Source organism: Microtus oregoni, unplaced genomic scaffold (genome assembly GCF_018167655.1).
Source record: "Microtus oregoni isolate MIOR12 unplaced genomic scaffold, Mior012 000023F_ref0000262, whole genome shotgun sequence".
Classification (NCBI taxonomy): Eukaryota; Metazoa; Chordata; class Mammalia; order Rodentia; family Cricetidae; genus Microtus; species Microtus oregoni.
The window spans coordinates 18867490-18893169 of NW_024543082.1; the positions used below are offsets into that span (position 1 = coordinate 18867490).

At 39.9% G+C, this 25680-nt stretch overlaps 1 protein-coding gene across 1 annotated transcript; it reads right to left on the bottom strand.

Annotated features, from left to right (window-relative positions):
• Window positions 1-840: 840 nt before the first annotated feature.
• LOC121461613 (cell surface glycoprotein CD200 receptor 2-like) lies at window positions 841-24648 on the bottom strand. Its single transcript, XM_041672707.1, has 6 exons — window positions 24576-24648; window positions 7528-7712; window positions 5576-6047; window positions 5214-5462; window positions 1358-1472; window positions 841-847 (listed from the first exon to the last, which is right to left on the bottom strand). The coding sequence occupies exons 1-6, from the start codon at window positions 24646-24648 to the stop codon at window positions 841-843; spliced, it is 1101 nt and encodes a 366-aa protein (XP_041528641.1).
• Window positions 24649-25680: the final 1032 nt, after the last annotated feature.

Sequence of the window (25680 nt, forward strand, 5' to 3'; positions counted from 1 at the left end):
ACCTAAGGCTACCATCCAGGTATCTTCCAGAATCAGGCATTTATTTTTTACCCAGACTTTTAATAAAAAGTAATTGCACAAATCACTTGCCACTTTACCCAAGAAATAATTCTTTTACCTGAAAAAATTTTCTTTATTATAGGACTAATCTGTTTCATGTAAGATACGATCTTGGTTTCCAGTTGTTAGGGCTCAACAGTATGTTACCCTTATCCTCTCTGACAACCCCAAACCCTGTATTCACATTGGAGACAGCAAAGGGGATTGAGATCCTGAGATTCTAAACAGCAAGGGGATTTCCAGTGTTATCTCCATCGCACTGGCAGTGCTTTCTCTGGGCTCAACTTTTAGCATCTACTAAACTACAGAGATACTTATTTAAAAAATGGTTCCTAGCAATGTATACAATCATTAATTTCAGAAAAAGACAACTGTCCAGCTACTGGGCAGCAACCAAGGAAAAAAAGCTAGCTAGAGGCTAATTTGAAGATTTTGCTTGCCATGGTATCTGATAGTATAACATTTATGATCACATAAAATGTGCTAGGAACAGGAAGTTGATAGAAGCTAACCTGGAGGATGTGGGTGACAGAAATCTATCCACCATGGTTGCTCACCATTTGCTAAGCCCTAATAAGAGAGTAGATAGCCAATCATGGCAGTAAGACCCAAGATTTTTCCTGTATATTTATACTGCATGACTGCCAGCTGACATATGACTTCTAACAACCATGAAGACATCAGGAGCAGGTAAGCTGGATGTCAGTGAGAAAGGTGATTGCAAATGGCTGTTTTCTTGTACTGTGTCATCAGACTAATGAGCTTCAGAAAGCTAGATTTTCATTTTCTAGAAATAAACAAAAACAAATATTATAAAATACAATTAAACAGGAATAAACAGAAACCCATGGGAGTCAAGAAATTTGTAAATAAATTCATAAAGTTCCAGCAACTTCATTTCTACCACTGGTTCCTGAAAGAGAAGGCCAGGTTATGTCCCTCCTCAGAACTGTGCTGTGGTCAGCGCAGCCTGGATAACCAAGACTGGCGGGGGGTGTGGGGATTGACACATGGAGTCTTCTTTTCTGGTGGAAGAACAGCAACCTTTATTTTGCCCAGCAAGCTTTTATACCTCTACTGCTTCTGTGGAGACCCACCAGCCAGAAAGAACACAAACATCAGTGCTGTGGGTACCTAAGCCTGGCCTCCATCATTTAAAGAAGGCCTGGTGTTTTAGAAGAGCTGAAGGAACAACCATGATGGGGTCATATAACATACCTTCCCAGTCCATTGTGAGCTCAAACTTTTGACAATGTTTTCATCTAAGGAGTCTTAACATTTCAGTTTCTATTCCTACCTGAAATAATTTTTCTTCTGGAAGAAAGCAAATCCTAGGATGAGCAGAATAATCCCCAGAAGGAAAAGTTTCACATAAAGAATGGTCAGCAGGGAATGCATCGTGCTGGTGATACCTGTAATTACAGGCAAGGGTAAAAGACAAGTCAGTTCAATAATGGCTCTAATTAATTCAGGAATTAAGACAAACAGCTGTAAAATCTCTTACAGTACTCCTAATGTTTTAGGGAATACCAAAACCAGCAAACCTTATCAATTATAATTCAAATTAAATGATATTTAGGTATCATTATTTCATGATCTAATTTAGTAACCTAGTCCACCTTTTGTGCTTAATAGGCATTAACAAATATTTTACAGTGAATAGATGCACACTAAGTATTGTTAATACTTCCTAGTTATATAAGGAAGGTTTCATGCAAACTTATATTCATTTTTATAAAAATATGATTGCATTTTTTCTACCCATTCCTACTAGTTACTCGAACCTTTCAATGCTTCCTCTGAAATTCCTAGCCTCTTCTTTATGAATTGATTTAGTTGCCTATTTTTATACAATATGCAAATGCAATCCGCTTTGTTTATTTAGTGTTGCTTGAATGTGCATGATTTCAGAACTGGACACTTAGTATTGGATAACCAACTAGGGGGCCATCTCTGGAGAAGACTACTTCACCCCCTTCTCAGTAACCCTTAGTTATCCATAATTCTTAGTCTAGGGATGACTTAGTTAGGGTCTTCACTGCTGTGAAGAGACAAACTGAGCATGGCAACTCTTATTAAGACAGCATTTAATTAGAATGGTTTGTTTACTGTTTCAGAGGTTTGGTCCATTTTCATCACAACAGGGAGCATGGCAGCATGCAGGCAGATGTGGTACTGGGGCTGAGAGTCCTACACCTTGCAGGCAACAATAAGTCAGTTGCCTCAGTAGACGGTTTCTGAGCATAGGAAACCTCAAACAAAGCCCACCTCCACAGTGAGACACTTCCTCCAAGAAGACCATACTCACTCCAGCATAGCCACACCTTATAGTGCTATTCTCTGTGTAATTATGGGATCCAATTACATTCAAACATTTGGGGTAGTCACCTATCTGATCATAGGAAATGACCAGTTTAGGATATGTATTCACTATTGCTAGGAGTCTTAGCTGGGATCATCCTTGTAATTCTTGAGAGTTACCCTTTCATCAGGTTTCTGCCTGATCCCCAAAAGCCACCTTTTCAGTATTCCCAACATTCGCCCACTCCCCAAACCAATTCCTCAAGCGCTCATGCTCACCCACCCTCAGTCCACCCACGACATCCCTTCTATTTCCCCTTTCCAGGGACATCCATGTGTCTGACCTTGGGTCCTCCTTGTTATCTACCCTCTCTGGGTCTGTGGATTGTAGCATGATTATCCTTTATTTTAAAGTTAATATCATATCCACTTATGAGTGGATCCATACCATGTTTGTTTTTCTAGGTGTGGATTACCTCTCTCAGGCTGATGCTTTTCTAGTTCCATTCATTTGCCTTCAAATCTCCTGTTTCTCATTGTTTTAAACAGAAGAGTAACACTCAATTGTGTAAATATATCACATTTTCTTTATCCATTACTTGGTTGAGGGTTGTTTCCGGATTCTGGCTATTACAAATAAAGCTGCTATGAAAATAGTTGAGCAACTATCATTGTGGCATGATTGAGCATCCTTTGGGTATATGCCCAGGAATGATACAGCTGGATGTTGAGGTACATTAATTCCCAGTTTTCTGAGAAACTGACAAATTGATTCCCAAAGTGGCTATAAAAGTTTGCACTCCTATCAGCAATGAAAGGCTGTTCCCCTTGTCTACATCCTCTCCAATATAAGCAGTCCTTCCTTTTTTAAATCTTAGCCGTTCTGACAGGTGTCAGATGGAATTTCAGAGTCAGTTTGACTTGCACTTCTCTATGACTAAGGATATTGATCATATCCTTAGGTGTTTCTCAGTCATTTGAGATTCAACAGAGAGAATTTTCTGTTTAGGTCTGTACCCCATTTTTAAAAATGGATTATTTGATTCGTTGATGTCTAGTTTCTTGAGCTCTTTATTTATTTGGAGATTAGATCTCTGTCAGATATGGGGTTGGTGAATATCTCTTCCCATTCTGTAGGCCACTGTTTTGTCTTATTTACAGTATTCTTTGCCTTACAGAAACTTTTCAATTTCAGGAGGTCCTGATTATTAATAGTTGACCTTAGTGTCTGTGCTACTGGTGTTATATTCAGGAAATTGCGGAGACAGAAACTTATAGCAAATTTTCTGGTCCTATGGCTCTTTTAGTGTTTTTCCCCCTCTTCTATAATATTCTCTGAATATTAGGTATAGTAATTATGTTGTATATGTATCTTTGGGAACTGGACATTCTATGATCACTCTTCTCTGCATTTTGACCATTTGTGACATTCTATAATGGTTTTTGTCTATTACAACGGAAAACTTCTTTGGTAAGGGTTAAGAGCCACACTTATTGGTAGGCATAAGAGTATTTTTAATTCAGATAAGCATTACTCTAGTTGAACTTAGGGATGTAGTACATTTTCTCTAAGATCAATGATCTCACTAACCTTGAGTAGCTGGCTAGGTTTCCAGTACCTCCTATTGAATGGGCCTTGAATAAAATTGGACAGCTTTTGTTGTTGCCAAGATGTGGTTACCACTATTGAACCTTATGGACCAGACTTGCTGGTCATGGCTGTGGTTCATAATCTTCATAGACAGTTGGCATCACCAATTGCTTCCCTTTTGGGGCACCTTGCACAGCACTTTGGCGACTATGAAAGCTAGTTCAGGGAAACAGTTTTTGGGTAAATTCAATCTTAGATCTTCTGAGTCCTCTGTCTTAAGGGCATTCCATGCAAATTTTAGACCTTTGAAAGGCATAATTTTTTATGTAATAAAAAGTCTTGAGAATTTCATACAATGTATTTTGATCATATTCACCTACAACTCCTCCTCCTAACTCCTACCAGATCCATACCCCTCTTTGTTATCCCACCAACTTTTGATCCTTGTTTTTATAACACACGGGCTTCAATTTATGTTGCCCTTTAATCTCCTGAGTTGGGGACTTTGAAGAACAACAGCCTTAAAGCTAGCTGACTCTCCTCAAGAAACTGTTAACTGTCCCTAATTCCTCATTTTTCAGTGTATGGCACGAGGAAGACACCATCCCACACAGCTCATGTGAAAGGATTTCTGTTAAGGGAAAAGGAGCATAAAAGGAAGGAAGGGAGGGAGGGAGGGAGGGAGGGTAGGAGGGACCGACCTTTACAGACAGTAGCATCAGAAAAGAGAGGCAGAGAGAGGGGGGAAAGACAGAGAAACAGGCAGAGAAGCAGAGTGGAGGGACAGACAGTCGGGGGGAAAAAGAAAGGGGAGGTAGATAAAGCAAAAATACATCCTCAGTTCTGTGAACCATTCTACCAAATCACTGATCCTGATACATAGATTATGAAAACATCCTGAATGTATAGATAGTTGATAAGAACTGCAGGTGATAACTGAAAACTTGTTGCTAGTGTCTGAAGCGGATCTGCTGTCCTAGTTAGCATGAACTATCCACTTGACACAGCCTAGATCTTCCCAAAAGGCCAGGACACTAAGGGTGGCCCCACTCCCTGGGCAGGTGAGATGGTAGCACAGGTCTGAGGAGCTGGTAAGCAGCTCCATGGTTTCTGTTTGAGTTGCCTTGACTTTCCTCTCCCCTCCTCTAGGTAGCTTTAGCCACACTATTTGTCACAAACAGAATGAAATTAGAATACTTCTCTTTTGTGAAAGAACAAGTTAAATATCAAGTATTTATTCTTAAAAAGGGGTGACACTTACCTTGATTCAGTTCTATGGACAGAGTCTGGTTGCCAGTTGGATGGGAGACAAGGCAGAACACAACAGACACATTGTTCTGCTCCCAGTAGTATGTGCTCCTGACAGTCACGGTGCCATTGCTGTGTGATTCCTGCTTAGTGATGTGATCCCCATCTGGACTCCAAAAGATCTGCATAGCCGGCTTGCCTGCAATTGCCTCACAAACTGCTGTTCTGTTTTCTCCTGGAAGCAGGGATACTGCTGGAGGCACTGTGGAGATGGAAGGGAAAAATGATTCAGTCTGGTCCTAAATTACAAAGGCGTCTGTTTCTATCTAAAGTCTGGTGACCTGAAATAGCATGATATGTGACCATGTCACTTACCTAGCACTTGGAGGTCATGTCTCCTTAGGAAATTCCCCTGCGGTGTTACTATTTCACATGAATAAAGCCCGTCATGATCGAGGGCCACTGCATTGATCTGAAGGTCAGGACTCTGATCAGGTGTGGATGCCCAGGTGATTCTCCTGTCCGTACAGTTGGTTTCATCGTTCTCCTTTGTATCAACTCTGTAGGATATTTTGCAAGGAGGCTGCCCTCTGGGGGCTATGAACCACATTATTAATACTGCTTTTGTCATTGGAAGAGCAGGGCAGCACAGCACAGCGTTTGCACCCTTCTTTACAAACAGTGTAGTGCTAACTGGACACACACACACAAAGAACAGGAAAAGGAAACCTGTGTTAAGTCTGTCCACAGCAGCGTACATGAAATTACACAAGAGCATTGCTTGACTTATGAATGTATTCCAGAAATACTCGAATTTTCTCACAATTCTTGTTTTTATATGTTCAATCTATAAGAATTAAATATATTATTCACCTTCTAATGTGAAAATTCAAGGCCTGTGGGCTGCATGCATCTTGCACCATAAAACTTCCCACTGACTGTGTACTGACCTAGATTGCATGATGGATACAAGTTTGCTGAGTGGTGATTACTCAACAAATTATCTGTTATAGTCACCTGTGACAAAAGATTCAGTGATGTCACCACTTTAACAGGAGCAGAAGTTGCTGTGAATGAGCCTTGACTCTGATAAGCATTGTATTAACCAGCTCAACTATACCATTTCAGGGGCACTTGCCTCTTTGGGGTCCTCAGGTCCTCCCAAGTCTCATCAAATAAAGGTCATCTAAATAAATGATGAAGGGTTCTTTAGCACAGACTTGGGAGGGTACTAATACCATAGCCTTTCTTACTCTAAGACAGCAAAGGTGCAGAGACCATCGTTCAGGTCCCTCCTGACATAACTCTCACATCACCAGATTCTTCCACTCCTCCTAAGTCTCTCCAGAAGCTAAAGCATTAGGTACCGATTCTAAGCAAGGTGAACTCTCCATTCCCTCAGTGCTGGCCAAAGATAAATAAGAATAGTACCTTCTGTCATGGGTAATGAACCCCTCTCTGTCATTTGAATCCAATTCATACATGAGCATCTTGACTCTAGAAAATATTTAAATAAGAGTTTTAAATATTTAAATGATTATAAAATAGTAATTAGAAGTTGTATCATCATATGTCAACATCTTTCTCAACATCTTTTAAAAATAGATTTATTACATCCTAATCAATTATTTCCTTTTTATGAGCAACCTTATTTTGTCAAATAGTTTGTAGACTAGCTCTGCTTGCCTTCTTCCAACCCCTTGCCTAGTAGGCATAATTCATGAGCTGACTTGATTAAACTCCTTTCTCCAGTTGGAGAATTGGGGGATATTCAATCACCCTTTGAACCTGAAGTTTGCATCTGCATTGATTCAATAAAATTAACCATAGTTCAAGAGACTGAGTTACCAACGAGTTGTCAAAAAGTAATCATAGAGTCTTAGAGGGCATCCAGGAGGGATAGAGATGGGGAGGTATTTGGAGTAACACAGCTATTTTTGTTTGTTTGTTTGTTTGTTTGTTTTGAAAGAGCAGAAGGACTGGGCTTTTTGGAAACACCAGCAAGGAGAGGTTATCCATTTGTGACCCAGACTCTGAGCTATCAGGTTTTCAACCCAGCCTTTGAATCTTGAGTCTGATTTATAAACAGAATGTAGATATTTAGTTAAAGCAACCTTTAGTGGCAGTGAGAGAGCAAGTGCCCACTGGAACAGAATTTCTGCGAGGATGCCACCCAAATGGCTGCTACAAAATAGGCTGGTATTTCTGGACTAATAATTGTTGGCTGAAATAGCAGTTGATTAAGGTGCAGACACAGGGCCAAAATTTAACCAATATTTGATGTGTCAATGTGTGGCATGACCACACGGACAGAGAAGTCATGCCACCTGATTCTGCTGCAGTTGCTGGCTGGGCTTCTCTGCATGAGCACTGACAACAGTCAGCTGCCATTTGACAGGACTCTGGGAAAGGAGGCTCCTGCTTGGGAATTGTGGAGGGACTTGAGTTTGCTGGCCAACAACGATCACAAACAGTGAGAAGTCAGCAGATTTGCTGAGATACCTGCGAAGTCCTTTAAGAATAATTAAATAACATTAAAAAGAAAAGTATTTCCAACTTTAAGAATGGGGACTATCATAATGCAGGGCATGAGGACCCTGTGTAGTATTACCATGGATGATATGAAAATGTAAACTCTAAATGAAGGGATATACTCTTTAGAGGGAATTGACCTACTGTCAATTTCAATTACTATCAGTTTGGTAATTAATATTTTATCCTTAAAAATGTAGCTTGATGACTATGACAGATAAGATAATTTTATTGATGATATAAGCCTATTATTGATAAGATATAAGCTTTAGAAATACTACTGATTAAGATAAAAGCTTTAGACAGATTTACCGATAAATAAGAAATACGAAAAAATTTGGCTGGTAGAATACAAGTCTTAGATGGACTTTCTATAGAAAAGATACAAGTTTTAGAAAAATCTACTAAAGAAAATTAAAAATATTCACACACAGAGGAATTTAGAAAAGAAGCTACTGCAGCTTTCTTCTTCCTAGAATTCTCCTGTTCTTATCATCCTGCCTTTACTTCCTGCCTGGCAACTGGCCAATCTGCATTTTATTAAACCATACAAGTGACAAATATTTACAGTGGGCAAGACCATTGTCCCACAGCACTACCCTCTTTTGTTTTATTTTTAAAACAAAAACTCTGAATCTAATCTTTTTTGTTTAGCTTTCTTCCTGATTATTATCCAGAAAAACCTGTAACCAACACTCTAAACAAACAAAAATATCCATAATCCACATTGTGGCAATGTGGGTATAATTTTCTAGAGTACTTTTTGCTGATTGTGGAAACTGGTTTTAGAGCAGAATTTTACCAAACATTAAACAAAAGCTAACACCAATACTCCTCAAATTATCCTACAAAATAAAAACAAAAAGAACATTGTCTGACTCATTTTACTAGGCCACATTCACCCTGATACCCAAACTACACAAAGACTCAAAAAGAAAGAGAATTACAGACCAATTTTCCTCATAAACATTGATGTAAAAATACTCAGTCAAATAATTGCAAATGAAATCCAAGAATACATAAACAAGATCATCAAACATGATCAAATAGATTTTAGCACAGAACTACATGGATAGTTCAACTGACGAAAATTAGCCAATGAAATCAATCATATAAACAAACTGAGAGAAAAAAAACTACATTTCATTAGATGCTGAAAAAGCCTTTGATAAAATCCAACACCTCTTCATTTAAAAAGTCTTGGAGAAATAAGGAATACAAGGGACATATCTAAACAAAACAAAAGCAATTTACAGCAAGCCTGTAGCTAATATCAAATTAAATGAATAGAAACTCAAAGTATTTCCCTAGAATCAGGAACAAGGCAAGTTCCCCACTCTGCAAACCTATTCAATATAGTACTTGAAATCCCAGCTGGAGCAATAAGACAACTGAAGGAGATCAAGGCGATACAAATAGAAAGGGAAGATATCTAAGTAAATTATTTTCAGATGTTATGATTGTACAAGTAAATGAGTCTAAAAATTCCACCAAGACTCCTATAGCTGACAAACACTTTCTGGAAACCATCTGGATACAAGGTTATCAAAAACCAAAAATGAATAGACCTCCTATATAGATGATAAATGGATTGAGAAAGAAATCAGGGGGAAATATCATTCACAGTAGCCTCGAATAATATAAAATGTCTTGGGGTGACATCATCCAAACAAATGAAAGCCTTGTATGACAAAAAATTCACGGTTTTAAAGAAAGAGTAGAAGAAGAAATCAGATGACAGAAAGATCCCCCATGCTCACAGACTGGGAGGATTAACATAGTAAAAATGGTTATCCTACTAAATCCAATGGTTCAGTGCAACCCCCATGAAAGTTCCAACACAATTCTTTACAAACTTTAAAAGGACAATATTCAACTTCTTATGGAAAAACGAACAACCCAGGATAGCTAAAGCAATCCTGTACAATAAAAGAACTTCCTGAAGAATCATTATCCCATATTTCAAATTACAGTAATAAAAATAGGCTAATTTGTCAATGGCATCCAACCAAAGACCCAGAAATAAATCCACACTCTAGGGACACCTGATTTTTGCTGTAGAAGCCAGAAATACACATTGGAAAGAAAAAAAGCATCTTCAACAAATGTCAGCATATAAAAGAAGGCACATCTATGACCCTATACAAAACTCAAGTTCAAGTGGATTAAAGGTCTCAACATAAATCCAGACACAGAAAACCTAGTAGAAGAGAGTGGGAAATAGCTTTGATAGTACTGGTACAGAAATATTTTCCTGAATAGGACACTTATAGCATAAACACTAAGATAAACAATCAATAAATGGGACCTAGTGAAACTGACAAGCTTCTGTAAGGCAAATGACACTATCACTAGGACAAAACAGCAGCCTGTAGATGCAAAAAGAATTTTACAAACTTCACATCTGACAGAAGGCTAATGTCCAAAATATGTAAAAAATGCAAGAAACTAGATAACAACAATCCAAATAAACCATTAAAAATGAGGTATAGATCTGAACAGAAAATTCTCAACAGAGGAATCTCAAATTGTTAAGAAAAACAGAAATATGCAACATCCTTAGCCATCAAGAAAATACAAATTTCTCTGATTTCCCTCTCTGCTTCCATATCCTTCATGTATAAGAGGGCGACTGGTTTTTTGGAGTTGATCTTGTATCCTGCCACATTACTAAAGCTGTTTATCAGCTGTAAAAGTTCTTTGGTGGAGTTTTGGGGGTCGCTTATGTACACTATCATATCATCTGCAAATAACGAAAGTTTAACTTCTTCCTTTCCAATTCGAATCCCCTTGATCCCATTATGTTGTCTTATTGCTATTGCTAGAACTTCAAGCACTATATTGAAGAGATATGGCGAGAGTGGACAGCTTTGTCGTGTTCCTGAGTTAAGTGGGATGGCTTTGAGTTTCTCTCCGTTTAATTTGATGTTAGCTGTCGGCTTGCTGTATATAGCTTTTATTATATTTAGGTATGACCCTTGTATCCCTAATCTCTCCAATACTTTTATCATAAAGGGATGTTGAATTTTGTCAAATGCGTATTCAGCATCTAATGAAATGATCATATGGTTTTTTTCTTTCAGTTTATTTATATGCTGGATTACATTGATAGATTTTCGTATGTTGAACCAGCCCTGCATCTCAGGAATGAAACCTACCTGATCATAATGGATAATTTTTCGGATGTGTTCTTGGATTTGGTTTGCCAGTATTTTGTTGAGGATTTTTGCGTCGATATTCATGAGTGAGATTGGCTTGTAGTTCTCTTTCCTGGTTGAGTCTTTGAGTGGTTTTGGTATCAGAGTAACTGTGGCTTCATAAAAGGAATTTGGTAATGACCCTTCTGTTTCTATATTGTGGAATACATTAAGGAGTATAGGTATTAGGTCTTCTTGGAAGTTCTGGTAGAATTCTGTATTGAAACCATCTGGTCCTGGGCTTTTTTTGGTGGGGAGGTTTTTGATAACAGCTTCTAATTCTTCGCGACCAACAGGTCTGTTTAGATTGTTCACCTGGTCCTGGTTTAATTTTGGTAAATGGTATTTATCTAAAGAAGTGTCCATTTCTTTTACATTTTCCAGTTTTGTGGCATACAGGCTTTTGTAGTAAGATCTAATGACTCTCTGAATTTCCTCTGTATCTGTGGTTATATCCCCCTTTTCATTTCTGATCTTATTAATTTGTGTGTTCTCTCTCTGTCGTTTGATTAGTTTGGATAGGGGTTTATCAATCTTGTTGATTTTCTCCAGGAACCAGCTTTTTGTTTCATTGATTCTTTGGATTGTTTTCTGTGTTTCTATTTTGTTGATTTCAGCCCTCAGTTTGATTCTTTCCAGTTTTCTACTCCTCCTAGGTGAGTCTCCTTCTTTGTTTTCTAGAGCTTTCAGGTGGGCTGTTAAGTCTCCAATTTGTGCTTTCTCTTTTTTCTTTAGGTGGGCACTTAGTACTATGAACTTTCCTCTCAGGACTGCTTTCATAGTGTCCCATAAGTTCGAGTATGTTGTTTCTTTATTTTCATTGATTTCAAGGAAGACTTTAATTTCTTTCTTTATTTCTTCCTTAATCCAGGTATGGTTCAGTAGTTGACTGTTCAGTTTCCATGAGTTTGTAGGCTTTCTAGGGGTAGCATTGTTGTTGAATTCTAACTTTAATCCATGGTGATCTGATAAGACACAGGTGGTTACTAATATTTTTTTGTAACTGTGTAAGTTAGCTTTGGAAAGGACAATAATCAACTTTATATGGAAAAACAAAAAACCCAGGATAGCCAAAACAATCCTATACACTAAAATCTTCTGGAGGCATTACCATCCCTGACTTCAAACTCTATTACAGAGCTACAGTAGTGAAAACAGTGTGGTACTGGCATAAAAACAGAGAAGTCGACCAATGGATTCGAATAGAAGACCCGGATTTTATCCCACAAACCTATGAACACCTCATTTTCGATAAAGGAGCTAAAAGTATACAATGGAAGAAAGAAAGCATCTTCAACAAATGGTGCTGGCACAACTGGATGTCAACCTGTAGAAGAATGAAAATAGACCCATATCTATCACCGTGCACAAAACTCAAGTCCAAATGGATTAAAGACCTTACTATCAGCCCGAACACACTGAACCTGATAGAAGAGAAAGTGGGAAATACCCTACAACAGATGGGCACAGGAGACCACTTCCTATGTATAATCCCAGAAGCACAGACATTAAGGGCAACATTGAATAAATGGGATCTACTTAAACTGAGAAGCTTCTGTAAAGCAAAGGACACTGTCACTAAGACACAAAGGCAACCTACTGACTGGGAGAAGATCTTCACCAACCCCGCAACAGACAAAGGTCTGATCTCCAAAATATATAGAGAACTCAAGAATCTAGATTTTAAAATGCTAATTAACCCAATTAAAAAATGGGGCACTGAACTGAACAGAGAATTCTCAACAGAAGAAGTTCAAATGGCCAAAAGACACTTAAGGTCGTGCTCAACTTCCTTAGCAATCAGGGAAATGCAAATCAAAACAACTTTGAGATATCATCTTACACCTGTCAGAATGGCTAAAGTCAAAAACACCAAGGATAACCTTTGCTGGAGAGTTTGTGGAGGAAGGGGTACACTCATCCATTGCTGGTGGGAATGCAATCTTGTGCAACCACTGTGGAAGTCAGTGTTTCGGTTTCTCAGGAAATTCGGGATCAACCTACCCCTGGACCCAGCAATACCACTCCTGGGAATATACCCAAGAGATGCTCTATCATATGACAATAGCATTTGTTCAACTATGTTCATAGCAGTATTATTTGTGATAGCCAGAACCTGGAAACAACCTAGATGCCCTTCAATGGAAGAATGGATGAAGAAAGTATGGAATATATACACACTAGAGTACTACGCTGCGGTAAAAAACAATGACTTCTCGAATTTTGCATGCAAATGGATGGAAATAGAAAACACTATCCTGAGTGAGGTGTCCCAGACCCAAAAAGATGAACATGGGATGTACTCGCTCATAATTGGTTTCTAGCCATAAATAAGGGCCAGGGAGTCTACAACAGGTGAACCTAAAGAAGCTAAGTAAGAAGGTGAACCCAAGGAAAAACATATAGTTATCCTCTTGGCTAAGGGAAGTAGACCAAATTGCCGGGGAGAAAATTGGGATCTTGGGGGTGAGGTGGAATAGGGGGGTAAGGGGAGATGGGGAGAGAAAAGATAGAAGGGAAGGAGGGGGGACTTGGGGAAACAGGAGGATTGGGATAAAGGAAGGGTGGATAGGGGAGCACGGAACCACAATTCTTAGTTAAGGGAGTCACTTTAGGGTGGGCAAGAGACTTGACCCTAGAGGGGCTCCCAAGTGCCCAAGATGAGGTTCCCAGTTAGTTCCTTGGGCAGCTGATAATAGGGAACCTGAAATGACCCTATCCTAGAGCAATACTGACGAATATCTTGCATATCATCATAGAACCTTCATCTGGTGATGGATGGAGTTAGAGACAGAGACCCACACTGGAGCACTGGAGTGAGCTCCCAAGGTCCCAATGAGGAGCAGAAGGAGGGAGAACATGAGCAAAGAAGTCGGGACCACGAGGGGTGCACCCACCCACTGAGACAGTGGAGTTGATCTACTGGTAGCTCACCAAGGCCAGCTGGACTGTGACCGAAAAAGCATGGGATAAAACCGGACTCTCTGAACATGGCGAACAATGAGGGCTGATGAGACGCCAAGGACAATGGCACGGGGTTTTGATCCTACTTAATGTGCTGGCTTTGTGGGAGGCTAGCCAGTTTGGATGTTCACCTTCCTAGATATGGACGGAGTGGGGAGGACCTAGGACTTACCACAGGGCAGGGAACCCGGACTGCTCTGTGGACTGGATAGGGAGGGGGAGAGGAGTGGGGGGAGGGGGAGAAGGGTGGGAGGAGGGGGAGGGAAATGGGAGGCTGGGAGGAGGTGGAAACTTGTTTTTTGTTTATGTTTTTTTTCTCCTTTTCTCAATAAAAAAGAAAGAAAATACAAATTAAAACTCCTTTGAGATTCTATTTCAGACCCGTTAGGATGGGTAAAATACAAGATAAAAGTGTGTCAGCTCATGCTGTCAAGGATATGGAATAAAGCAACACTTATTCATTGCTAATTAGAGTATAAACTTGTGCAGCCAGTATGGAAATCAATATGGTGATTCCTCAAAAAATTGGGAATCAACCTCCCTCAAGACCCAGCTTTACCTCTCCTGGGCATTACTCTAACCCGAAGATTACTCTACCATAACACAAGGACATTTGCACAGCTCTGTTCATAACAGCTTTATTCACCATAACCAGAAACTGGAAACACCCTAGATGCTCATCAGCTGAAGAATGGATAAAAAAATGTTGTACACCCATCCAACTACTAACCAGGCCCAACCCTGCTTAACTTCTGAGAACAGATGAGATCGGGTATGTTCAGCATGGCTAATGCGACCTCCTAATTGAGAAACTTCAGTAAAGCAAAGGACACAGTCAATAAGAAAAAAAAAAAAACAGTTTAATGAATCGGAAAAATCTTCACCAACCCCATATCAGACAGAGGACTGTTCTCCAAAATATATAAGAAACTTAAGAAATTATACATCAAAATATCAAATAATTCAATTAAAAAACGGGGTACAGATTTAAACATATAATTCTCAACAGAAGAATTTGAAATGACTGAAAGACATGTAAGAAAATGTTCAACATCCTTAGCCATCAGGGAAATGCAAATCAAAACGATTCTGAGATACCATCTTACACCTGTCAGAATGACTAAAATCAAAAATACCAATATTACCTTATGCTGGAGAGGATGTGGAGTAAGAGGAACACAGCTCCATTGCTGATTGGAATGTAAATTTGTACAACCACTCTGGAAATCAGTATGGCAGTTTCTCGGAAAATTGGGAATCAACCTACCATAAGACCCAGCAATAACACTCTTGAGCATATACCCAAAGAATGCTCAACCACACTACAAAAACATTTGTTCAACTATGTTTATAGCAGCATTGTTTGTAATAACCAGAACCTGGAAACAACCTAGATGCCCCTCAACCAAAGAATGGATATAGAAAATGTAGTGCATTTACGTGATAGAGTACTACTCAGCAGGAAAAAGAAAGACGCCTTGAAATTTGCATGCAAATGGATGGAACTAGAAGAAACTATCCTGAGAGGGGTAACCCAGACCCAGAAAGATGAGCATGGTATGTACTCACATAAGTGGATACTAGCTGTAAAGCAAAGGATAAGGTTCACAACCCCAGAGAAGCTAAGTAACAAGGAGAACCCTAAAAGAAGCATACATAGATCTCCCAGGGAAAGGGAAACAGACAAGATATCCTGAAAAAAAAATTTGGAGTGTGGGGGTGAAGGAGAGAAGGCAATGCGGCCGAAGAGAAGGTGGAAAAAAGAGGAGGGCAGAGGAGAACTAGAGGGAAAGGGATGGTCAAGATCGGGGAAGGAAAGAGATATCTTGATTGAGGAAGCCATTAAGGGGCTAGCAAGAAACCTGGCACTAGAGAAATTCCCAGGAATCCACAAGGATGACCCCAGCTAATACTCTAAGCAATAGTGGAGAGGGTGCCTGAACCGGCCTTGTCCTGTAGTCAGATTGATGACTATCTTAAATGTCACCATAGAACCTTTATCTATCAACTGACGGAAGCAAATGCAGAGAACCACAGTGGAGCATTGGACTAAGCTCCAAAGTCCAATCGAAGAAAGGGAAGAGTGAGAATATGAACAAAGAGGTCAAGGCCATGATGGGGACATCCACTAAAACAGCTTACTTGAGCTATTGAAAGCCTCCAACTCCAGCCAGACAGCAAGAGAACCAGCATAGGACCAAACTAGGTCCTCTGCATGTGGTTACAGTTATATGGCTGGGAGACTGTGGGGTCACTGGCAATAAGACCACAATTTATTCCTACTGCTTGTTCTGGCTTTTGGGAACCCATTCTCTCTGGAGGGATACTTTGTTGAGCATAGATATAGGCGGGGAGAGCGTTGGTCCTGCCTCAAAGCAATGTGCTAGACTTTGTAGACTCCTCATAGAAAGCCTTACCCTCTCTGAGGAGTGGATGTGGGGTGGGGGAGGAAGGTGGAAGGAGTAGGAGGAGAGGAGGAGTGAGAAATGGATTTGGCATGTAAAATAAGAAAAGATAGTTTTTAAAAATATTTTTTAAGAAAGAAAAGAAAATGTACATTTACACAAAAGAGCATTACTCACCTATTAAAAATAATATTATGGAATTTGCAGGCAAAAGAATAGAACTAGGAAAACAATCATCCTGAGTAAGGTGACACAAACCCAGAAAGACAAACATAATATGTACTCATTTATATCTAGATATTAGCTGTTAAGAAAATGATAATCATAACACAATCCAGAGACCCAGAGAATTTAATTAAGAAGGGAGTTCAAAGGTAGGGTGCATAGATATTCCTGGAAAGGGGAAATAGGATAGGTTTTACTGGAGGACAGGGCAAAGATGCAGACAGGAACAGGAGGGTTCAGGTGGAAGAAATGGAAGAATGGAGTACTTGGTGAGATGACCTGAAGTGGAGGGTACTTGGAGGATGATAAAGAAGCCTAGTGAAAACTAAAAGTGACCCTTGTGAAGTCTCTCAGTAATGGAGAATACGAGCTTGAGCTGGCCATCTTCTATTGTCAGACAAGGCTCCCAGGAGTGAGACTGTATGAGAGAAGAAAGAAAAAAAAGAAAACAGATTTTTTTTGTAAAAATAGATTCTGATTAGTTTCCCATCCCCCAACTCCTTCACTCCCTCACCTACCCAAATGCACACCCTTTCCTGCTTTCTCTCATTAGAAAATAAACAGCAGACTTCTAAAAGTAATAAAACAGCAGAATACAAACAAACCAGAACTGGAGGAAACAAGCAAATAAGCAGGGGAAAAAAGGGAGGGAGCATGCCAAAGAAACAGCACGAGAAATTCATGTAGTTATAGTGTCACACACAAAGAAATCCCATAAAAACACAAAACCAGATGCCATAATATAGAAGCAAAAGCCTCTAAAGTTAAAAGAAAATGCCAAACACACACACACACGAGAGGTGGGGGGAGAACTCCAAATGAGTTTATTTTGTGTTGGCCACCTACTGCTGGGTCTGGGACCTGCCCTTAAGTATAGTTTATGTACCTCCTGAGACTCTCTTGAGTAAAACACTTTTCATTCATGTGGGGTTTTCAGTTGGAGATAACTTCTGGGTTAGGAATGGGACTCTGTCCACTTCCTTTCTCAACATTAGTACCCCATCTGGGTTACGACTGTGCATGTGTGTGCATGTTGTCACGGTCTCTATGAGTTCCCATGTGTCAGTCCCACTGTGTCTAGAAGGCCTTGTTTTCTTGGTGTCTTCCCTCCTCAGCTCTTACAATCTTTTCGCTTCCTCTTCAGCAGAGATCACTGAGCCTTGGAAGGAGGGATTTGATGGAGACATTGCATATAGGACTATTACATTTCTCCTGTGATCGCATGCAGAGTACGTTCTAGTACCATGAACACTAGTCAATAGGGGTGCAGGTTCTAGGTAAGCACCAGTTCAACTTCTCCATGTTCAATGAGTTACATGATTGTTATCTTCAGCATTAGAGCCTTACCACCAATCTGTGGAGATGCGCCACAGCCTTGGCAATGCAACCACGTAATTTCTACCAAATATGTCACAAATGTGTATTGGAAGAGGACACGCTTGTTTAAAATAGTGCTGGAAAACCTAGATATCCTTACGTAGACGGATGAAAGCAGACTCCTCTCTCACCTCATAGAGGAATCAACTGCAGATGGATTAAAAACATTAATAGGAGCCCTGAAACTCTGGACCCTTAGAGGGAAAAGTAGAAGAAACATTCGAGATAAAGTAATAGATAAAGACATTAGTCACTCAGGAAATAAGACCAGCAACTGACAAAAGAGGTTTTATTAAATTAGAAAGTTTCTGTACAGCAAAGGAAATAATTGAGTGAAAAAACAGGATGAAAGAGACATCTTTGCTAACTATATACCTAATGGAGGACTAACTCAGAGAACATTTAAAAATTCAAAAGAGTAACAAAAAAAATCAAATGACCCAATTAACAAATGAGTCAATGAAACAAGCAGGCAATTCTCAAAAAAGGAGTGTAAGTGAACAATAAACATATAAGAATGTTCAATATGACTACCCACCATAGCAATGCAAATTAAAAACACATTGAGATTAAATATTACTCCAGTTAGAAAACAATTACAGACTGTAGGTAGGAGGGGGAGTGGGAAATATTGTAATAATATTTTAGTTAAATAAAACATTGAAATTTTAATTAGACAAAAGAAAGGGGAAATAGCCACACACATGCAGATAAGGATACAGAGAAAAGAGAGCCCTTCCCCATTACTGCTAAGAATGTATATGAGCTTCCATAGTAAGTGACAAAATTTGGAAAGTAACGAGATATTGTTTAGAAATTAAATATATTATGTCACATTTGGAAATGGCACTATCACTCAGTGCATGAAGTTTCCAGAGCTGAGGACTTAGGTAGAGTCCTTGCTTAGCCGACACAAAGTTTTGGGTTCATTTCCCTAGTCCTGCATGGTTCTGGACATCGTAATTTGGCATGTAAATTCCAGTTAGAAGGCCAAGGATTAGAAGTCATCAAATTATGAGCCAATCAAATTCACAAACTTATAAAAGGGTAATAAACCATGACTAGTGGGATTTATCTCAGGGATACAAGGCTGGCTGGACACTCAGAGACTCATTGCAATAACAGGCTAAAGAAAAAAGTCATAGGATCATTATTAGTAGATATAATATAACATGCATTCATGAAGAACTCTCAATAAACTACTCGATCACATTAAAAACCATTTTTAAAAACTAGAAAGATTATTTGAGAAAACACTTTACAAAAATGATCATAGTCAAATGGCCAGTAGACACATGGGAAAGATTAGTAACTGTTAAGTTGAGAGCATAACCCCAGCCCCTGGTATCTATCCCAGCCCCCTGGCCTGGGAGTTGCATTGGTCTGGACTCCAAATCCCAGCATACCACTCCTACAGGGTATTTAAGTAGGTTCCCAGAGGAGGAACACGTGGTTCTGGGTTTGCATGTGCTTCCTGCTTTCCTGTCTCCCCGCCATATGCTCTGCCACCCGAGAGCACCATATTTAATAAAACGATGGGCATTTTAATTTGATTGATTTGACCTAATTGGATTTCATTGCACCGGTGGAGCCTCCCATCTTAGGATTTTTTCTTAACATGATGGAGGTCCCACCGAGAGGCCTTAATTTTTCCTGCGGGCCTGGCCACAGGGCCTGGAGTCCAGGGCCATGCTGGAAAATGGGCCTTCCTGAGCACCTGCTCCGCCAGGCAAGTTCTGCTTCACTTGGTGAGTTCCCCTTTTAAACTGCAAGCAGGTAGGGTTTTGGGGTGACCCGTTTGCTTTTCCAGCTTTTGTTGAAGTCAAGGCCTGTGCCAAAAGCCTGACACACAGGGCAGAGGCTGGGCCTCCTGCTGAGATGAGTTTTTTGGGGGATGATGGAAGACGTTCCCAGTCAATTTCTCGTGTACCCTGGTTTCCTGACTCAGTGCGATTCCAGTGGACGCACTGTAATGGGCTCATGTCACAGGCATGCATTTAAAGTGGGTTCCTTGCAATTCCTAGCAGATTTCTTTTTTTTTTAATTTATTTATTTATTAAGGATTTCTGCCTCCTCCCCGCAACCGCTTCCCATTTCCCTCCCCCTCCCCCGATCAAGTCCCCCTCCCTCATCTGCTCAAAGAGCAAATCAGGGTTCCCTGACCTGTGGTAAGCCCAAGGACCGCCCACCTCTATCCAGGTCTAGTAAGGTGAGCATCCAAACTGCCTAGGCTCCCCCAAAGCCAGTACGTGCCTAGCAGATTTCAAATGTCCTTAAGTGGGCACTTAGGAACCTTTTTAAATTCCAACAATCTAATGTAAAGCAAATAAAGCTCTAAAGCCTGCATTTTTTTTTCAAGTATAGCGCTCCCGTTCTTTCCCTCCTCTTCCACTTTTCTTTCTTTCTTCATTCACATCTATGAGCTTTGTCCCACCCCTGCTTCCTTCTCTCTCTCTCTCTCTCTCTCTCTCTCTCTCTCTCTCTCTCTCTCTCTCTCTCTCTCTCTCTCTCTTTAGTTCCACCCCAACTTCTGTCGACTTTGGTAGAGGGCAAGGCTCTAATGGGTCCCGACACAGGCCAAGTGCTCGCCCTTATGTCCTCCATAGCTGTTTCCCTGGTCTCTGTCATCCATGCCTAGACCACTCTGGCATCTCCACTGCTGCCCCGCCCTTCTCTGCTGACAGCAAATTTGTCCCGTCCCCCCACCACCGTCCCCCCGCCCCTCCCCCCGTCCTTCCACTCTAAAACTTTACAAAAAAATGTTACCTCCTTATGTTTCTGTTTTCTCTTGCAATGCCTAGTTAGTTGATACAGGTGCCTATAGCTATCCTATCTGTTTCTCTGTTAAAATAATGTGGCCACAGTGTGTTTCTATAAGTGTGTAACTGTGGGTTTTGTGATGTAAATTTAAGTTTTGTGTATGTGTGCTTCCAGAATAAAACAGCTCTAAAAATTTAGTTTATATGCCTAGTGATGGTACCTGGCTCTCAAGCGCCTTTATAGCTCTGAGATCATGGCATTTTAACAATAAAAGAGCTTCTAGCACAGACACATGCCAGCTTCTGCAGCACCCTATGATTTCTCCAAGAAGACAGAAGACCTGCCATCCCCAGGCTTGTTCTGGGTTTGCAAAGCTACCCACACAGAAGCAAAAAGAGACCTTTTACCCAGGGAATCCATCTACTTATCTTGCCAAGACAGGTTAAGTAAATCTTTTTCCTCACAGGAAAAAATCTTAGGGCCTCTCACACTCAGCAGCTAATGGCAAATATTGCTTCAAAGACTGATGTTCTCCAAGGACAAAAGAGGACTTGGGATTGCCTGCTAGCCAAAAGCCGTCTCTTTTTTTGCTCATCTATTCCTCCCAGATCTGTCTAAAGGCATTTGACAACTCAAGGTACTGTTCTTTAACAGGCTTCATAGTCCATGATTAACAGGTTTCAACCTTCAGAGGTTCAGAGTTCCCAATTTCCTCTAATAGCCTTCTAACTTATGACAACAAGATAGAAAATCTGTTCCAGTTCTCTTACAGGTACCTGGAAAAGTTCTATCACTACACCAAAATCAGGTCTGGTAAAATCCAAGGTTTTTAATTTTAATCCCAGCCCATTTTAAGTATATTTTCCAGGTTATTCCTGCTGCCTACATCAATAACAACCTACAAAATGCTCGCAGGACAACACCAAAACACCTGTACCAACTCCTGGGACTTCACTGGTACCAGCTCTCCTGGATCAAGGACACCTCCCGACTCTTCTGGATCAAGGACACCTGCTAACTAAAATCTGGTTTCCTCTGCTATTATGTCTCATCCCATGGCTAGCCCCATTTCATAGAGCCAATAATAACAATATTTTTTCCTCCTAGACACCTGCCTTCTTACTTCTGTCAAGAAACAAATGTCTGGCATCTTCGGGATGACAGCAAACAGGATACCTTTCCAGTCACACTCCCACTGAACATGGACCCACCAACACCCAACTCTCTCACCCCCATGTCGCCCCATGCCCACAGGAAGTAGCCAGACTTGAGTCTATGCCCTTTTTCCAAAGAGACCCTAAAATATTGGTCCTAATTATCACCTCAACTTCCTGTCATCCCTATATCAAAAGAGTCCAGGATAGGAACAACTGGAGAACTGCCATAAACAGGCTACCCATGCATGCTTAAGCATTGCCAGAACAAAAAGGAAATAAAGAAAGAAAGAAAGAAAGAAAGAAAGAAAGAAAGAAAGAGAGAGAGAGAAAGAGAGAAAGAAAGAAAGAAAGAGAGAGAGAAAGAGAGAGAAAGAAAGAAAGAAAGAAAGAGAGAGAGAAAGAAAGAAAGAGAGAGAAAGAAAGAAAAGAGAAAGAAAGAAAGAAAGAAAGAAAGGAAGAGAAAGAGAGAGAGAAAGAAAGAAAGAAAGAAAGAAAGAAAGAAAGAAAGAAGAGTATACTTTCATATACTAATGTAACAAAGAAATAGTGATCCTGGGAAGACTGCTTGAGTTCATAAAGACATGTAAATAATTGCCAGTAAGCACATAATAAATATTGACAAAGCAGACCTTTTCCAGAATTTTCTCAAGACAGACCAATTTAAATACAAATGCCTGGCACATACTGTAGATTGTATCTGGGAAAGCATGAAAGCAAGGCAGAAGGCCATATCCAGATTCGGGGGCCCCTGAGGACAGCACTCAGCAATCCTGTCACCAAATTGGTTTTGTGAATCATGTAGTTATGATCTGACATCCAACAAAAATAAACATGTCTTATAAATTAAATATAAACATTTAACAATAGAGTCATGAAATCACATCCAAGAACAACCCAGGAAACAAAATGCACTTGAGGTAAAAGGCCCCCTGCCTTTCCTCCTTGAGCCTCTCACTGTTCCCCACGGGTCATTCTTTTAACCATGTCTGACAGGGAGTTACAGGATCGATGGTGATAATGTGAAATGCCATGTAACTATACCAAAAACTTCTGGCAGCAAACTATTAACTGCACAACCGTGGGAGAGGGGAAGGAAGGAGAGGGAAGGAAAAAAACCTGTGTCTATAATAATAAAAGGAAAATTATTCAAAAGCACAAAGGAATACTAGTCATTTTAAAATTTGTACAGTGTTAACTGTTGGGATTAAGTACATACCTAGTAGTGAAACTTCAAAGCACATAAAACAAAATTTAACTAAATTAAAGAGACATATAGATGGTTTCACAATCATACATGGAGGTTTTGAAACCTCTTCCTCAGAAATGGACCAAGCAATCAGAACTTTAATAATAGTACCAATTGTAGCCAGAGACATTCATAAAAACAATTTCAATGTACATAATGTGTATTTTTTCAAGTGACCCAGGTACATTTATCAAAGTTGATTTTTCGCTGGATCATAATACAAATCTCTACATTTAAGAAGGTTAGGGGCCATCAAGATGAGTCAGCAGGTAAAGACATATGCAGCCTCAGCAGAAGACCTGAACTTGAAACCTGGATCCCAAGTAGAAAAAGAGAACAAACTCCTCCAGTTGTCCTGTGACCTCACACAAGTGCTGTGTCCTGGGTGCACACACACACACACACACACACACACACACACACACTAAATACATATGTAAGTAGTTTTTAAAAACCTGAAGATGGTTAAATTTGCTTCATGTAAATGCTTCTCATGTTTTCTTAATGTTGAAAATGGATTATTAAATTCTGTATTTTATGTCAGACTTATATTTTATACATTTTGACATAGAAGGAAATACACTGGTATTTTTCTCTTGGGAGAAAAGTCAATTTGCTTTCATGCTGATCAGTCTGCTTAGGATCTGTGGTTCTGGTGAAGCAGAACTCTGAGTTCCACCACTTTAGCTAGCAGCCCGGCCTGTGCCATCTTTGAAATGGTTGTTTCATGGGCTCTGCTCCTTATCTTGCCCCTCTCTCCACCGGTAACTTCCAACAGCTTTACCTCAAATGTTTTAACACAGACTCCATAGTCTATGACACCAACCCAAAAATTGATCTGCATCCTGGTCAACTCATCCCTTATTCCCTTATAACGGAGGACTGTCCCTTCCTACCTGAGTCCAGTGCCTCCTCTTTACTCTGGATCCCACTGCTTCCCTTCTTAGAGATTTTTTCCCATTTTTTGTTTGTTTGCTTGCTTCCTTGGATTTTTGTTTTTGTTTTTTGATATGTGTCAATGTTACAGATGGGACAAGGAAGACATCTTAGTAAAATACTTATTTTAGGGAGTTTCATGTCCTGAAATTCATGATAATGACTAACAGAACAGTCTATTCCATGGGATATTTGTAGAAAACCTGCTTATTGAAAATAATCAGCTTGATGGTTTTTTAGGGCTCACGCCCTATGCTGGGATGCCTTGGTGCAGGGAGGAGAAGCAGGTCCTGCCCCAACTTGATATACCAGGCTTTATGATTCCTCATGGGAGGCCTGCCCTTTCTGAGGAGTGGATGGGGAGGGGGTAAAAAAGAGGTGGAGGAGGAAGCCTAAGGAAAGGCAGGAGGGGGAATTGTGGTTGATATGTAAAATAAATAAAAAATTGAAAATAAAAAAAGTTTTAAAGTATGAATATTAGAGTGGCTATGTTACCTGCAACAAACCTGTAATTCCAGAGTCAGGAGACAAAGCCAGGAGGATTATCATAGTCCAGTCTCAGAATGCCACACTTACCATTCCCATCAGGTGCCAAAATAGTGAAGAAGATCAGTAACCTCAAAGCCGAGATCCTCCCTACAGAGTTCATCTGGAGTAGTTTCTAGTTAAACACAAATCACCATAAGCTCTGGATGGGCTCAGTGAATCTGTCCCTCGAAGTCAACATTGAGCTCAGTTCACCAGATTTAAAGTTGACTTTTCTTCCTCATTTTGCCTATTTTATCTTCACCTGCATTCTCTATGCTTTTGGATGATTAAGCCTGCACAGGAAGAAATAGCAGTGATGTTTGCTGAGTGATGAAGAAAGAAGTGAAAGCTTAAATTAAAACATTAAGATATATTTTTATGGCAGTTCCTCTTTTAATGCAATATTTTTAATTTACTTTTATTTTTTGTTTCTGTTTGAGCTAACATTTTCCTCACTCCCCTTCCACCCTCCCTTTTGCCCCTAGTACTCCCAACTTACTCAAGAGATGTTTTTTTTCTCCTTTCTAGGCAGACCTATATATTATGTCTTTCTTAGGGTTCTCTTTGTTGTCTAGAATCTCTGGGGTTGTGGGCTGAAGGCTGGTTATTCTTTACTTTATGTTTAAAAGCCATTTATGGGTCAGTACATATTATAATGTTCTTTCTGGGTCTGGGTTACCTCACTCAGTATGGATTTTTTTTTGATTCTTTCATTTGCATGCAAATTTTAAAATGTTATTTTTTTAAAATATTTATTTATTTATTATGTATACAATATTCTGTGTGTGTCTATGCCTGCAGGCCAGAAGAGGCCACCAGACCCCATTACAGATGGTTGTGAGCCACCATGTGGTTGCTGGGAATTGAACTCAGGACCTTTGGAAGAGCAGGCAATGCTCTTAACCTCTGAGCCATCTCTCCAGCCCCTAAAATGTTATTTTTTTTAACCAGTGAGTAGTACTCCACTGTGTAAATGTAACTTATTTTCCTTATCCATTCTTTCACTGAGGGACATCTAGGTTGTTTCCAGGTTCTGGTTATTATGAATAATGCTGACATGAACATAAACATAATTGAGCAAGTGTCCTTTGCTATGATTGAGCACCCTTTGGGTATACGCCCAAGAGTGGTATTATTGAGTCTTGAAGTAGAT